Genomic DNA, 17,331 nt, shown 5'->3' on the forward strand with positions numbered 1-17,331 from the left:
CCGAAGAGGAAAAGATAATAGCAATCTTTCACAGTCATGCGAGCCCCTAAATCAACCAACGCGAGCTTCTTACAACAGAGCAGTGGGCCTAGACACACAGCAAAAAAGCTTAATTTCTCGCGAAGCTGTCGGAATCGAGTGGACGAAAGGTCAGCGAAGGTGATACCTGAGGGTAATACGCGTCTACGAGCCTGGAGAAGAAAAATAACCCAGAACCAAGCCCTTGCGTCCACAGACTAAAGCTTTCCCTTAAATAATACATCAGGCCTGAGAATATGCCGAGAAGATCCAATTCCATGCAAGATTGGGTCAGTCAGTTCCTCAGAGGATCGCCAAAAGTGAAATCTCAAGATATGAATCAACCCCGACGATGGAGCAGAAAAATACTCTCGATATTTCACTGCCACGTAAACCCCCAATGAACCCAAAATTCATCGAAAGCCCAATTTGCCCAGATTTTCTGAAGGAGCTACGGAACATCCGAATTCCAAGTGGCAATTGATCAAAACCATTGAAGAAACAAAGGAATCCTCACATTCTCACTCTCCTATCAAGTTTGTTACGAGAACCTTTATATTACCGACCGAGATAATGTCGCCACCTATAAAAGATCTACCGATCAATTACCGATCGATTGCCGATCAATCAATAGGAAGAGGGAGCCACAGAAGTGTCTACTATTGTCTACTATTGTACTTAGTTGCTCGCGAGCTACCTGTGCGTAAAAACTAATATATAACTTCCACCACCCAAATCTCGCATTACTTCGATCCTCCCCAAAGGATCGTGCTTCAAGGGCATCGTGAAAATAGTTTGCCTTTTTTCCCCAGAATCTGTTACGGGACACCGCCGAGGATGTCTACCTCGCCACGCACCGCTAGCTACCGCCTGAACGCCCGGAACGTGCACCCCGGTACCCGAGAGCCACTCACCGCGGCTGAACTGGTCGTTGTTGGCGATCACCCGCTCGGCATTCTTCCTGGCGATGTAGAACCACTCGCTGCTGTTGCTGAGGTATTTGTACTCGACGGCCAGGTCCTTGACCAGAATGCCGTCCTGGTCCTGCAGCCGGTGGGCGAACGGGCAGTAGAGCCAGTGGTCCCTGTACTGCAGCTTGTCGTAGCAGTTGCCGGCGGCGAATATGTCCTCGTCGAACTCCACCATGGAAAGGACGCTGGCGTGCAGCAGGTACTCGGAGGAGAGCATCACCTCCGGCGCGTACTTCCACAGCCTGGTGAGCATGTTGGCCCTGTTCACCGCGAGGTTCGCCTCGAGACGGAACCTCTCCTGGGCGTACTGGTCCACGATGCCCTCCCCCAGGTTCAGATCCGTGCCCGCGGTGCAGTTCTCGCCGACCAGGTGCTGGTTCTCGATGATGCGGAGGAAGCGGGTGACTATGTCCACGTGGACGGGCTCCTTGGTCGCCTTTCCCATGTCCGCGGTCTCCTTCCCATAATCGTCGTAATCCTCTGACTCCGAGCCGTTCCCGCCACCGTACTTGTCGATGTACATGTCGTACTCCTCCAGGATGGCTAGCTCCGCGTCGTCCAGGTCACTCCTGTCCACCGTCGGTGCCCCGTGCACGATGTGACCGTAGATCTCTGTGAGATTACCGGTGGTCCTGTTCCCAAACAGGCGGGACCTGTTCCTGGCGGTCACCTTCCGGAGTTTGTTGAAAGCGTCGCTCTTGTGCCTCGTGGAGGGTGTGTTCCTGGGCTTGCCCTCCTTCTTACCGGCCCCCGACAACTTGGAGAGCAGCTTGTCCAGGTCCACGGTGGATCGTTCGTCGATGGAGCCGCTGGACCTGAAGCCAGGGATCTCCTCGTACCCCGGACTCTTCACTCTAGGCTTCTCGGGGCCCCGCGGGCCATCCTCGATTCGGGATACGTTGTCGGTCGGCTGGGACCTTCTGCTAGGCCCAGCAGGCATGTACCCGAAGTCCTGATCGTCGAGCTGGAGCTGGCGGGCGAAGTGGTTCCTGGATCGACCGTGTCTGATTTGCGTGGCCGGCTTCTCTATGCTGGTCTCCGGCTTGCTCCTGTGAATCACCTGGCTGGAGTCGTCCTCAGCGGACGACACGTCCTCTGGGTCTCGTGGATCATCAGGAGGCAGCGTGGCCTCGTGCATGTCCAGCTTCCGGTCGATGAAGGATGGCCGGTGGTTCTGCTGGTGGCGCAGCAGCTCCTTAGGCCTCTCGATCTGCGAATCCTGCTCAGCCAGGCTGACCACCGCCACGCTGCGCGTCCACGTGAGCAGGACCAGCAGGCAGCACGGGACATTCATCTTAGCTCTGTCTTCGCGGCCATGAACGGCAACAACCTATCGAGATCCCCGTCCACGTCACGTCATCACGGCACGGCTAGGCTCGCCCATGAATCCCCACAGGCACCACCGCATTTCTGGCACGTGGACGCGGAACACCGTCCCTCTGCGACCTGCACGACCGCCCTGCAGCCTGGTCGCGCCTGAACACCACGTGCCCGTCACATTCTCCGACGCTGCGCGACGGCGGGTCCGCCTGACGATGAACCCTCAAACCCTAACGACGCGACGAGCACTTCGCAACAGTCTGAAACACCCGACGTGGAGGACCACCGAGTCCCCGCAAAGTTCATCTCCGTGGCTCAGCTCGAAATCCTCGACGGAATCGAGGCGCGATCGACCCTGGACCCATTTATTCGATCGACATCATGAGCTCCAGGCGGATAATTGGCTCTAGACGCCCCGCATTACGTGGACGACCTGTGCATCCCTTTATTCTTGGGGGCCATTAGCTTTTCAGCGGAAGATTGGGAGCATTCTCTCGGACCGGCGACAGACGCGGAGATCGCGGGAGAAAGAGCGCTCTACGGCGAGGGCTCGATCAAATGAACGCCTCCGTCCACTCGCGCTCGCACGCGGCGCCAGACTGAGGGTTGAAGCGCGCGACCCCCCGTGTGTGCAGGCCGGATGGAACGGGCGCAGCGCGCATGCTCCGCCTATCTGGCTTTATTAGAATCAACTGGACCCGTGTTTTCCTCCGGTGCACCCTAGCCGTGCATAAGGCGAAAGCGCGCATCCACGGGGCTCGCTAATTGTTAGCGGGAAACGCGGTTCGTGTTCCTGCGCCGTCAGAGGGGATCGATTCAAAGACGTGACTGGGGAAATGGAATGGAAGGGTGGGATATTAAGCACCGACGTCAGAATTCGGACGTTTATGTAACAAATTGGATTAATGTGCTGGAGGGGAGCCCTCTGTACGGGGTGTACCATTCATTGGGAATGTATCGGGCGCATTTGTTGCTTTTGAAGACACGAAGAAACTGCGGGGGCAGGGTCGCTGAGTTCGGGAGTGCTGATTGTAAGAAGGGGTCGCAGTGGGGTTGTATTTGCGAGGGGTGGGATGGCTGGGATTGAGGGCGGATGGGGAATAATGGAAATAGAAGTAATAAATAGTGTATGAAAAGAGGTAGGTTCTACCCTTAATGGAAACTGGCGAAGAAGTGCACGATAAATTTGAAAATTACAGTAAGCTTCTATCGTTCCGCTGATGAAATATAGATCGCATCGGGTGTATCGATCTTTCTTGGTTCTGCTATCTTAAATTCAGCCAATGTAGAATGTCAACGACGATTTGCTACGTCAGATCGATATTCCTCGCATGAAATATCGCCGTCTAATGTGGCGGAAGATACTCGTGCAATATAATTTCCTCAGGAACGGACATATGCTACTGACTGTCAAATAAATACACAGCCATTACTCTGCTCCGTCGATCGAATGAATCCGCCATTTATAGCAATTCAGCGAGACATTTTTATTCTCGCTGAACCCGGCGAACCGGTGTCCGAGCACAGCGGACCGAAAGGAAGTATAAGTTATTCAGGCGAATCCCGAAACTTCGCGCCCACGTTTTAGTAAAATTTGACTCAAAGACAAAGTGTGATTTGAACTTTTATGCAGATTAAAGGAAACTTTTACGGCTGCCACCTTCGGAAATTAATATGCACGAGGGGAAAGTTTCGCGGAGAAGTTACTCGAAAATAAAAGAAACTGGACGAAGAACGACCCGAGTTTCTTAAAGAAAAATGGAAGTGAAAATTGAACAGGATACAGTTCGTGGAAAGTTTCAAGGGGCACGAATTCGCGTTTCGAAATTATATAGCAATTCTCGATGGTTCCAAAAGTGAAAAAATTTGGACTAAAGTCTTTAGCTAATTTTTTTAAGCTTCATAATTTTTAAGCATCATAAATATGGAATTAACCCCCTATTTTTAAAAAAAAAGTGTATGTGAGTAGTGAAATCGATGGTAAATTATTTATCCTTATAAAAGGGGTGGAAAGTGTGGAATAACATTTATTCGTTCGAGTCTTCGTTTCCGAGAAGAACGACTTCGAAATCGCTGCACGCTCGCGCCAAAATGACAGCACATGTCGGCAGCGTATCGGGACAAAGTTTTCTCGAAAACGAAGAGTCGTGCGAGAAAAATTTATTCCACGGTTTTGATTCATTTTTGGACGAGGAATCCAAATCACACAGCGAGATCGACAATAGCCTTTTGGCAGTGGAGAAAATCATGAAAAATCACGGAAACCGTAGCTCCCAACGGAGCTAATTGGTCGGAAATAAAAAAAAGTACAATGAAGTTCACTCCTTCCTCTCCTTTATACCTGCAATTCTCCAATTTCAAAACCGTTACGCGCTCTGTAATTGCATTTTTCGAGCCGAAGGCCTCCTATCGGTCCATCCACGCTCCAATTAACAGAAACCCCGCCACCGGTGAAAAATAAAGGGCCAAACAATATCCAACTAGAGGACAAAGCAATTTTCAGGGAGCCTCGATAGCCAATATACCGATACGGGATTTTCGTTCTCCCTTTCGACGCCGCAGAAAGCGTTCCTTTCAATTTTCAGGCGAACGCAACTCCAAAGACCAGCTTCCACATAATGCGCGAGTAGCTCGGCAAGTTTTTTCTTCAATGGGAAATACCCGACCTTCTTTAAAATTCCCGGCACGCTAAATTTACATGTCATTATTTATCGTCCGCGTTCCTGCTAGCCTTGGTTGTCGAGGAAAAACATCTGTGGTCAGTGTGCAGCCGACAGCAGAAGAAAACGTCGCGTGTTAATCTCCCGCCGACTCTGACAGTCAGTTCCTTTGGAAGATCCACGAGCTCCGCTCAACTGTGACTGAGGAAGTGCCGATCGACCAGCTCCCAATTCGATTTTCGCGCGCTTTTTCTTGGGAACAATGAGGAGCTCCTTTGGACACTTGTTGCTGCTGGTGGCCCTGCTGACGATGGCGGGCCGCGCATCTTCGGCGGCTGATGAACAGCTCAATGTGACTAATCCACTGAATTTTCGCCAAGTGAATGTCATCACTGCTCCATTGAAGAGCTGCCCCGAGGGCCAGAAGGGGGACTCGCAGAACAATTGTCGGCAGATCGTACTAGTGAGTTTGGGACTGTTCTATTCAGGCAGGGGTGTAACTTTCGATGAAGGATCTTGAAGCGGTATTAACTATTCCATTGCTGGTGTTGCACTACTTAGGTATTCCAGATTTGCCTCTTAATCCTTATACCGAATTTGTGAAGTTATATGGATAAGTAAATTTGGGTCAGTCTGGCCCAATATCCGTATAAGGGTTCACTTTAAGATCACTTTCTCGTCTGGCAGTGGGAAACTATTCGATATTGACATTCTAGCTTGATACATAGTCATCACTTCATGCTATTGGATTGCAGGATTCGCCAGGGGCCCCGAAATTGTGATGCGTGGCTGTGCTGGTGAAGAGTGGTGGAGACAGCATGGCTTCGTGCTTCTTCATCTTCGCAGTGCTGAATGGTGAAATAAGGTGGCCCTTTCACCCTTAGATTTTATTTTATATTGCACTGTGATTTCGATGAAATAAATATCGCTGGGTCCCAATATGGGTTCGGGGATTGTTTGATTTCCATCCAGAAAAATGGGCGATTGGAAAGCAAAAGTTGTGGGGAGCATCGGAGGCCGACTTGTTTTTCTATCGCCCAGGGCCCATTAATCATCGAGCATGAGCGAACTCGCTTCACTTTCACTTGTTTTACACTATTTGCTGGCCGAGTTTATGGTTTATCAGCGGTTTTCTGGTAAGCTGCTGTTATCGCCCGTTGTAAATTGACTGCTTCGTATCGACCACAGGCTCGATTACCGTCGGATGTACAAGATCGAAGAACAGACCGCCCCGTTAAACCTTTCCTTTCGACAACTGAATTACCGATGCGAAGGCGGCTGCAACTGCAGCGCAGTCAATGTGTACTTGAACTGCAACGACAGCAGGTACAATACATAATTCGAAAAATATGGACCAATATTCATTACTCAATTTTGCGTCTACGGAATAATGAATTGTTGGTCGCTTTTTTTTTAAAAGGGAAGAAAATAAATAAATACAGGAATAACAAAATATATTTCACCATTTTTATTAAGATAATACAGGGATTATACATAGTCCATGCAGGATTTGGAACATAAAAGTGGTTCAAGCTCCCAAAAAGTAAATAATAGATTTATAGTACGTCTATAGAAAAAAATATACCACCTCTTGTACCTCATCCCCCTCCAGGCCACAGTGCATCCCCACCACTGATGATTCCGAGTGGTGAGGGACGCTGTAGTGGGACGAAGGCCCGAAATTCAACTTTAAATAGTCACTCTTCCATGAATTATAAAATTAATTAATAAAAATAGGATCGATTTGGCTTAATGCTTTGTTTTTGGCCTCAAGACTTTCATCGCCAAAACTAATTGATTATAATCTAAAATATATCTGGATTTAGAATATGATTTAAACGAGAGATACAACTAAAATTGTATAACCTTAAAGCAGAGATGGGAAAGAATTATTTTAAATAAAAATTTGTGTACGACATTTTTATCTAAAATAATTTTTTGCCCATCTCTGCCTTAAAGCAGTGTAATATCGTCAGATTATTTACAAAAAGAATACCAATTGCTCAGCTGGAACTGTCTACAACCTCAAACTCAAAGCAATATTCCAACTAACTAGTCTGCAAGACCCAAATCTGTAAAATAACACAAATTTTCCAACTTAAAGCGTGTTACGAATTTTTAATTAACGAGTCACGAAGTCAAGGAAGAGCAAAACTGCTTCCTACGTGCAAACACTGGGTTTTTCCATTTCGAAAAAACATCTATTAGCATCAATTAGCGAAAATGTCTTTAAGTACGATCCAATCTGCAGAAACGAGCCATTCTTGGTAACTAGCGCCATCTACGGGGTCCAAACGAAATTACTCGGAGATAAGCCGAGTATTCTCTTATCGAGAGCGCGTTATCGGTCGTAAATGTGATCGACTACGGCCGAACAGCGAAATTGCAAAATTCTGCATAATAACAACAACGATCCACCGTCGATGAACTCGACGGCCAAGGTTCCCGATTAAAAAAGAACAAGCAGAAGGCGCTAATATTATACAAATTACAAAGATTACACGGCAGAGATGAATTGTGAAAAAGATTCTTGTCTCGCTCGTGTCACGGTCAGTTTTTTTACTCCAAGGCCGAAGCCGAAGGTATCGTCCGCACGAAACCGTTGTTTACGCGTTTAATCTGCGTAAGGTCGTCCTACGCCAATGGTGCTGCACGGCCAGTAAACTTTGGACGTGAATACATCGAAAAACTGATAACTGATTGGTGCTCGAAAATGCAAAAATTATCTCCCATTTGACTTTTGAAGCCTTTGTAAAAATATTAACACTCTACGCTCGCTTCATATCTGCAATTACCATTCTCGCAAATTCATGGAATATTTCGAACAATGAATGTTCCTTTTTATTTCACTTTTTATATCCATTTGCCTCTCTTATATCTGATGGATTTATGTTATTGTTTACGGATCGTTTCAAATTGTTTTGCAATTCGAAACGAGCAGCCCCACTCGTACTGTGATTCACAACAGCGACACACTTCGGCAATTAACGGATCGATAGCATCGTAATCAAAGCTGACTTGGGCAATAACTCGCCGGTTCTAAAAAAGAAATCAATCTCGTGCGAACCATGTAACATCTCTCGGAATAAGGCAGTTAAATATATCTTCCAGAATTCTTCCTTTTTCCAAAAAAATATCTAATATCTATTTTGCAACCTCAACGTAACACCAACGCAAGGTCAACATTGTGGAAACATTAATCTCACAATTAGTCTGCACAAGGGATACTCGGTCTTTGTTCCTCCGCAGTTTATCTGGCTTGGGGAATCAATTAACGCTCCCCTATCCAGTTGTTTACTATTTATCAGTGAAAGCGTTGTGTCCCTATCGGCTCAGTCACGTGACGCTGAAAATTCGCGGCAGGAATATGAGTGGCCAGGCGCAATCCGCATTTCCGTGACGTTCGCATTCACGCAGACGTTTGACCCCAGCGCGGCATTGACCACTTCACAGCAGCCTAATTTCCATTTATTACGCAATTGATGCAATTAGATACGTCAATCAGTGGGATAATAGGCTGGTCGAGATAGACACTGTCCAACAATGCGAAGTTAATCCGACTTCAAACGCCGCCACGATGAAAACACGGCCCGCAGCGGTCAGCGCCGCGCGGTCGATCCTCTCCCGTTTCGTTGAGTAACCACTCGCACACTCGCCATCCGTCTCTTTTACGTCGAACAAAATGCATTTCCCTTCTTCCTTTGACCTGGAGGCTTGATAGGTCCAGAAGCGAGGCTCGTAATCCCGTCGGGAGAAGGATACCACTAGGGGCGATTTCTGAAGGATCAGAGTCCGGGTGTAGCTGCCAAGTGAACCGAGGATTTTGAGTCGGATAGATGTGCTCCAATTAACCGCCAAGTGATTCTTTCTTGAACAGAAGGATTTCCCTTCCTTTATTCCACCTGGGAACTGGATAGCTTGAGGAGGCTTGTAATCCCATCGAAAGGAGGATACTGCTAAGGACATTTTTGAAGGAGCAGAGCTGGGGTGTAGCTTCCTAGCGAACTGAAGATTTTGGGTCGAATAGATGTACGCCAATTAATCGCCAAGTGACTGTTTATCATTTCTACATCCAACAGAAGGCTTTTGCTTCGTTTACTCGACTGGAGCAACTAAGGGCGATTTGGGGGGATTAGAGTTGGGATCTAAAGCATTGTTGGACTGAAGATTTTGGGCTGAATAGAGGTTCTCTAATTAACCACACAGCACTTGTTCTTCTTGCTTTAATCCGGAAACCTCAGAAGTTCAGAAAGTTGATAGGTACCATTTTTGGTGCTTCATAGTTGGGTACTCCTAGACCTCAATTGAACGCTTCCAATAGAAAAGTGTTTCAATCATCACAAACATCAAACTGAATGACCAACTAGGTACATACAAATTTTTTATCCACATATTTAACCTCTAATACGCTGGGTAAGCATTGCTTAAAGGGACGCGTTACTTCTGACGCTAATCTTCTTAATGGGTAAACAGAACTTGATCGTAATGACGTATTGAGTCAATTAGTCGATCATTTCTGATGCGACCTATTACACTGCAATTGATGTAAACAAGAAACGGCTCTACAAGAATGCTTATCCAAAGCTCGGCACAAAAACGCAATTTACTTCTTGCGTATTAGCGGATAATGTTCCCCTGCGAAGTCACCGATTCTTAAATCTGGATGGCTCGTGAAAGCGCCAACTCGATACCGCGATTTTACAACAGATAAATGATATTTCGGCTAATCCCCACTGATTTCATTGACGCGCGTATACCTTCCATTTTCTCCACTCCGTCAACCAGCTAGACTCTATTTCCATAACTTGTGCAAACAGTGTAGCCTGGTGATTACTCAGAGGGAACACGTCAGAGAAGTGGAAAAGTGGCAAAAAAAGAAAACAGGATGCCGAGGACTGAATAGAGGAGAGAATTCCTAGGGAATGGTAAAAATCCCCGCTTCAATTTCGAGCTTCCAAACCATGATAATAATAACAATAGGGGGCAAACAATGAAGATGCTAATTTTTTTTATCACCATTGCACCGTAAATGACGTTGAATGCCGATATTTTATCCGCGACTGACTTCTCGCGCGTAAAATTCCAGCGGCAGTGAACATTTTACGAGCGCAAATTAGCATAGGAAGTTTTTATCGGCGGAATCGAGATACTCGCCCGTAAACATTTAAGCGCTGCGCGGCAATTTTCGTCATTTCCACGCGTCTATCATTTAGAGCGCGCAACAAGGCGGGATTATGTAAATAGTAATTAACGGCGGCTTCGGTTCACCGTTCCGACCCCAACGATGGTAAAGTTTCGCGTCAAATACGTCCGCGTGATCGCGAGGGATCTTCACCCTGCAACCCGACTGCTTTCTCTAGTGCGCGCGTTCAGCAACGATTTCCCCGGCGATTTCTGGGGAGGTTTCGGTCTAAAAGTCGATTTTTTTTTATTTCATTTTTCGAATGTTCGACCTTTTAGGAATACGCGTTTAAAAGGATTTGTTGAAATTCGTAAAATTCCCAAAGATATAGGCATTTGAGTAGCGGCAAATGCATGGGTAACCCCCGGCCACTCGGCACTCACGTAAAACTTTAAACGCGTTTCTCTCGAAACAGTGTTCTCAAAACGCTGGGACCTGTATCTCCAAAAGTTATTATCCGATTCGACTGAAACTTTTTTTATTTTGAAGAATACACTTCTGGCTAGGGGGGATACCAGAAAAAAATACAAGAAATTGAAAATTTATAATTTTCAAAGGCGTTGAAAGGATTAAATCTATAGGGAAAAAGTGATTTCAAACTTCAAGTGTTGTTTTCTTTGTAAAAGAATGTAATTTTGTAATTTTTTCTGGTTTCTCCCCTAGCCAGAAGTATATTCTTCAAAATAAAAAAGTTTCAGTCGAATCGGATAATAACTTTTGGAGATACAGGTCCCACCGATTTGGATGAACTTTTTGACGCCCTGACTTTAACGACTCCCCAGTGCCGTCTGCAATGATTAATTATGAAACAAAAAATATATTCCTGTAGCTTAAGACATCCTTAATACAACGCAAAAACTCTCGTTAAATTATATACAGTAGTTTTCCTTTAATTAATTCCTAAATATCACCTATTTTTTGGGGCTCTAGACCGGAGGGTCCCCTTAACTAACTTCCGCTTTTTAAACATTCGCTCCGAGGAATCATCCATTCTCGGAAATACCGTTGACAGTCGTAAATACCGTCCGCCGAGCAAAAAGCTGGGCGAGATGGGGCGAGCCGCGAAGAGTAAGATCTACGCGTTTTCCTCGCCTGTCGGTTTTTGAAAAAAAATCGTGCATAAAAGAGCGAATATTCATGAGCGCTGTGAGCATTTAGAGACACGTTGGTTGACAAATGAAGCGGCACTTTATGAAACGCAGCAGGCCCAAGGAAAAAGAAAGCGTCGGATCGCTGTCCCCCGCGATTTGAATAATTAATTCCATTCAGTGGCGTTGTAAATATTCATGTTACGCATGTGTGTATCGCGAACAAAAGCTCCTCGGGATCAGGCGCGAACACGGTTGGTAGGAAATCAAGGGGCCCTTTCTCCCCGCCACTGCGAGCCGCGCAGTGGTGGGGCGGGGCCTCAGTAGGGGCCCCGAGCAGCCAGTTAACTTTGCTCAGACTATACGCGCGTAATTGACTCACATCTTCGCCGTGAGCCGGTGATTTCTCCAGGAATGCGCTGTTCCAGGCATTTCGAGTTTTCCTGAAAGGAGATAAGAATTATGTACTGGTTTCCTTAACGATCCTGGCAAAATTAAAATGCACGCTCGTAACTGAAATAAAGTAAAGAGGAACACGAACTGCACACAGTCCTGTGTTTTGACTGCAAATGGTGGCGAACGAGGTTCGAATTTACATATGTAATTAAAATATCGCGCCGTCGTGCATGGCTCATTAGCATTACGCGGCGAGCCGTTTATAAAGGCGAAGAGGATGGCACGTATTCATTCACGAGAGAGTTCGTAGCGTGGAGTTTAATTTTATTGCCTACCAGTGCTAATTAAATTAATCAAAATGACGCGAAGAAGTTGAAAGCGAATTTCTTTTTTGCTGTAGGATGACGTACAACTGGGCTGGGGTTGGGTTAGGTCTGGCTTTACATTTCAGCAAAGTGTAGGTACCTATATTATTACGATACGCTTGAGTACTGTCTACCAAAAAATTTTAGTAAAGTGGACTTTACAAAGTAGTCAAAATTTTTCAAAATTAGGTACAAGTAAATGAAAAAATTTTCCATGTGGATTTGGAAACTCAATAAAATGCGGAGAAACATTGCTGCTCGTTTGGAGGAGATATAAAACAGTGCTGGAACTGCAGAAATTTTAGAAACTCTGGAACAAGTCTTTTGACGAACCTTCCCCTAGTATCATCCCCTTATCACAGTATCCCCAAGTTGGGAATTAGTTGGCCATCAAAATGCCAATATTAAATACTAGGGTAGTGAAATAAAAAATAGACTAAAATAATAAAAGTTCAAAGACATCCATTTGAAGATGGACTCAAAGCTATCCCAAGTCCTAGTTCAGCTGTTGACAAAGAAATGACAAATTTTATACCACACATATGTCCCCCTAACGTTCAAAAGTCCTTCGATCTTCTGAGTTCTATTTCCAGAACTTTAATCGTTCAATATTTATTCGCCTATTCTATGGAATATTCCAACGCCCATCAAGGGCAGCATCCACCTCCAGGGACTTGTCCCATGATGGAAGCCAGCGTGCACAGTAGAAAAACACACGTCTACTCGGGTCATGAGGTACACGCGTGACACACGAAAATTATATCTGACGGCCGCGCGGAGTGGTAGATAACCTTCACACTTAAAATGCCCCCTCAATTACGCCATTCCCCATGAAATCTCTTCTCAATTAGAAATCTTCCACTCCCACCAGCCAGCAGGCCGATCTCGACCATTGCACCGAGTTCACACTTACACCGAGCAAACGGCTTATGAATGTTGATACCACGTTTTAGGTACCTGGATCCAGAGTTGGCCACATGGGTGTCCGGAGGGGGCGCAAAAGGGGTAGTTGCCCCCTTGGCTTTGAGAAAAAATCGCTTATTTTTCAAAACTGATCTTTATTAAGTTCAGACTAAAAAAGGGAATATTTTTAAATCTCGGTTATAAATTTTTAATTAAATTGGTACTATAAAATGGATTAAAGACAGCAAGGGGGTGTATTTTTCTTTACCATCATCCCAAAGTTGCCCCCTCCCCTCTGGAAAAAATTTTCCGGGCGCCCTTGGTTGGTCACTATTCGTTATTCTCGAATAACTTCGTTTTATTCACAATTCTTATTCGAGATTCGAATAAAAAATTATTCGATTAATGGCCGACTCTGCCTTCACCTAGGGTGAAGGGGTGCAAAGGGTCTAAAGACGAAGAGGAATGGGAAAATGGCGGGAGATTAGGTGAACCTCGAGTTTCCTTGGCCAAGTTGGAGGAAGTTGAAGAAACTGGGGATTGGGAGGTCACTGTCGCGTTTCTGGGGCAGTTTGGGGTATCTGTTTTGATAATGACGATTCGTTTCGTTTAGGAAGTGGAGAGAAGATCGAAAGAACAGAGGTGACGAGAGATTAGGGTACGTTCTCGAGCTCCGATAAGGATGTAGCGAAAGCGTTGAGAATTTTATCACGAGAACGAACTGGAATAGTCTGTAATTTTAGCTAAAATTTTTGAAAATTTTGGAAACTTTGGAACCCGAACCGCTGGGGCAGAAGTGCTAAGGAATCTGGACTTATTTCCATCCTTAATTCTTTATTTTTTTTCTTCTAATTCTATTAGGAATTATTTTCTCCCCAAATCTATTGGGAATTATTTTCTTCCTAATTTTACTAAGTTGGAATTATTTTCTTCCTAATTCTACTAAGAATTATTTTCTTCCTAATTCTATTAGGAATTATTTTATTTCTAATTCTATTAGGAATTATTTTCTTCCTAATTCTACTAAGAATTATTTTCTTCCTAATTCTATTAGGAACTATTTTCTTCCTAATTTTACTAGGAATTATTTTCTTCCTAATTCTATTAGGAATTATTTTCTTCCTAACTGTACTAGGAATTACTTTCTTCCTAATTTGACTAGAAATTATTTTCTTCCTAATTCTATTGGGAATTATTTTATTTCTAATTCTATTAGGAATTATTTTCTTCCTAATTCTATTAGGAATTATTTATTTCCTAATTTTACTAGGAATTACTTTCTTCCTAATTTGACTAGGAATTATTTCCTTCCTAATTCCATTAGGAATTATTTTCTTCCTAACTTTACTAGGAATTACTTTCTTCCTAATTTGACTAGAAATTATTTTCTTCCTAATTCTATTAGGAATTATTTTCTTCCTAATTCTATTAGGAATTATTTTCTTCCTAATTCTATTAAGAATTATTTTCTTCCTAATTCTATTAGGAATTATTTGCTTCCTAATTTTACTAGGAATTATCTCCTGGATAGAACAGTAAAACAAAGTCTACAGATCTTTCCAAGAACGTACTACAGTTTGCCATGACTATTGCAGAATTTTGCAACGACCTGCGCCCAGGATCGATTTCTTTCTCCTGCGTAAGGTATCTCGTGTGTCGAATACTGTGTACAATTTACTCCAGAGCAGGTTATTTAATGTAACCGAGCAATTACCATCGCCGTCGCGTCTACTTAAATGCATATATGCGTCGCCTTTTGAATTCTATTTTTATCCATTTTTTTTTTTTTGACGAGTAGATAAGAAATAAAAAAATTCTTATAGTAGCTTCTTCTCTTTTCGTTTGGACGTGCGCAGGCCTTCAGAGAACTTTAGTGAAATTCCACGTTGAAGAATTTGTTCTAGGGATTCGCAGAAGAATTTTATACATCAGGTTTTTTCTCTATTAATACGAAATTCTTATATTCGCGCGTGACATCATTTGCTGCTAAACTTGTAGGAGCTCGAGACGAGGAATTTATTTCGACATGCTTTCGATTTAGATTACAGCTAGAATATTAAATAAAATTCCAAAGAAGATGTGAAGAGAATTTTTTTGTTCTCCAAATGGCATTCTTTTGTTAAACATAATTTCAAGGAAATTTGCGACTGAAAATTCAGTTACTATTTCGATTTTAGCTAAAGATGCAAGAGAAATTTGATTCTGTAGATTGTATGTATATGTTTTGATTTGAAGATAAGATTAATCAATGCTGATAACAAAGTATTAATAATTGTTTGATGGAAAATGTGAGAAAATAAAAATCAAATTCACGTGTAAAATGATATGTGATTTGCATTATTCTCCGAGTTAACAATTCAAATATCGCGCCAGTTATGTAATACGACGCAGTTTTCCGAGAAAATGCAGTGAAATTAACACCTGACAAGGTGTACACTAGGGCGGAGCGATACTATACAGGCGAAAATTTAAAATAATATGATTATATAATTATATAATCATATAATCATTTTTAGGAGAAAAAGGAACCTGCAGACATGAATATTTCTCCAAAATTTGTGTACAGTTGTGTTTGGTTAATCAAAAGACAACTATCCCGCACCCAGGCCAACTGAAAATTAAAATTTAAATTTTCAAAGTCATTGAAAAGTGAGAATAGGGACAAAAAGAATATCGTAATATTTCATATTAATGTTTAAAAATCTGTGTATTATGGCTAAGTTTCAAATCTTAAATTATATATGAAATAAAAATTAATATACCCCGTATTAATCGAATTAGAATTATCTTATATAAAATATCTCGCATGAAAAATATTTCTGTAAATTATCAGAACAAATGAGCCAGTCTATATATGCAAAACTGTATTTAATATGAAATATTATTTAATTCAGAGTCATTGAAAGTTGAATGAGTTGCATAAAATTATCGAAATATATGAGCCATCCTATACGCAGTAATATTTTTAAGTGGAATCACTCTATCTATACAAAATTATTACAATAAATTAAAATATTTATTCTTATTATATAAAATTGTCCATTTAAATGAATCACCACCCATAGAAATACGTTTAATTATTAGTATTATTATTTAATATAATATTTCCCTATGAAAATTGCAAGCAATTAAAAACATTTAAAAAAAATATTCCCTTTCAATTAAAAACATTCAAATTACAAACCGAATAACTTTTATCCTCTGATATCTTATCTTTCAGTTAAAACTAGCGGAGAGATCTGCGAGTGATTAAAAGTAATTGGACGACCTTATACGAAGAAGGACATCTTCTGTCACAGTTTCTACACCAATGCCTCCCCCCCCCCCTTAATTACCGTCTAATTTACCACTCCACCTTCTTATTTCGTTACTCCTCTATTCCAATTACTTTTATTGGGGTCAAATTGCCTAGATAACCGCATTAAACCGTCAATTACCGTTCACAACACGAAATACGAAAACCAAGCATCGAAAGGAATTTCAAATTGTCCAACGCAAAGTCACACTTTCGCGCCATTTTCCACAATCACTAAGATCGTGTCAAACGTAAATCGTTTTCAGGTTAACAGAAGCACTTACGATGTATTAGCGATACAGATTGCTCTATATACTAACCTGATTAACCTCGAGTTCCTCGAAGCCTGTCGTTTATCGTGCATCGGTATATCAGTTCCCCCGACTTTTCCCACAAATCATAGAGCGCTTGAAATATACGAGAACCGCGTGTAAATAGCCGACCTTCCTTCCCCTCCCTAGTTTCGCAAAGACGCCGTGTTTCTCCACAAATCAGTTCTTTAAAACCTGATATCCCCCAGCCACTTGCAATATTCAATCACCCAGCTAACGTATCTCCAATGATCGCGCCGAGAAAATGAGATGCAAATTGCCGTGCAAAGCGTATAATTATCCCGCAGAAACTGAGAAAGAATGACGCCGCTCTTTCCGCCGGCTGCGCCGTTCCGGTTGTGCCCGCGCATCACTTCCGGCCTGGAAAGGGCGCGAAGGGCGAATTCCATATACGCCTAAATCGCCGCATGATTTACATTAAGGTAGATTTTCCTATACGCGACTGGACGCAGCACCTAGAACTTCGAAGGCGATTTTCTCGAGAACGAAGCGCGAAATCAAAAACTGTTACTGTTTCTTTTCGATTTATAATAATTAGATAAACGGAGAAAAAGGAATAAATTTTTTCGATATTTCGCTTCGTTTTCGAGAAAATCGACTTCGAAATTCTTGACGTTGCGTCCAGTCGCGTGTATGAAAACCTATCTTAATGAGAGTCACGGGCCATTCGGGCGTAAGTGGAATTCGCCCATAAACGACACAACTTTTCCCAAACGAGCATCCACCTCGATAAACAAAAATCCACTGACGCAACTACCAGGGAAAGTTACGTCGTTCCCTGCCCAGAGAAGTGTAAACTAA

At 43.3% G+C, this 17,331-nt stretch overlaps 1 protein-coding gene and 2 long non-coding RNA genes across 4 annotated transcripts in view; 1 reads left to right on the plus strand and 2 right to left on the minus strand.

Annotated features, from left to right (window-relative positions):
- LOC143377110 (metabotropic glycine receptor) overlaps positions 1–2,482 on the minus strand; it is a 142,214-nt gene extending 139,732 nt beyond the window's left edge. For both annotated transcript variants that reach the window (XR_013087236.1, XM_076828054.1), the window contains exon 1: positions 933–2,482. Coding sequence is in view for 1 of the 2 variants with exons in the window: in XM_076828054.1 (XP_076684169.1) it covers positions 933–2,283 (1,351 nt within the window). In the remaining variant the exon portion in view is untranslated. The remainder of the gene's footprint in view (positions 1–932) is intronic.
- A 2,572-nt stretch (positions 2,483–5,054) lies between these two features.
- On the plus strand, positions 5,055–5,910 carry LOC143377125 (uncharacterized). The gene is made up of 2 exons (XR_013087238.1): positions 5,055–5,432; positions 5,725–5,910. It is a non-coding gene; the product is annotated as an uncharacterized LOC143377125 (long non-coding RNA).
- Positions 5,911–11,369: 5,459 nt separating this feature from the next.
- LOC143377124 (uncharacterized) lies at positions 11,370–16,733 on the minus strand. Its single transcript, XR_013087237.1, has 2 exons — positions 16,519–16,733; positions 11,370–11,682 (listed from the first exon to the last, which is right to left on the minus strand). It is a non-coding gene; the product is annotated as an uncharacterized LOC143377124 (long non-coding RNA).
- Between the last annotated feature and the right edge of the window lie 598 nt (positions 16,734–17,331).

Source organism: Andrena cerasifolii, chromosome 15 (assembly GCF_050908995.1).
Source record: "Andrena cerasifolii isolate SP2316 chromosome 15, iyAndCera1_principal, whole genome shotgun sequence".
Classification (NCBI taxonomy): Eukaryota; Metazoa; Arthropoda; class Insecta; order Hymenoptera; family Andrenidae; genus Andrena; species Andrena cerasifolii.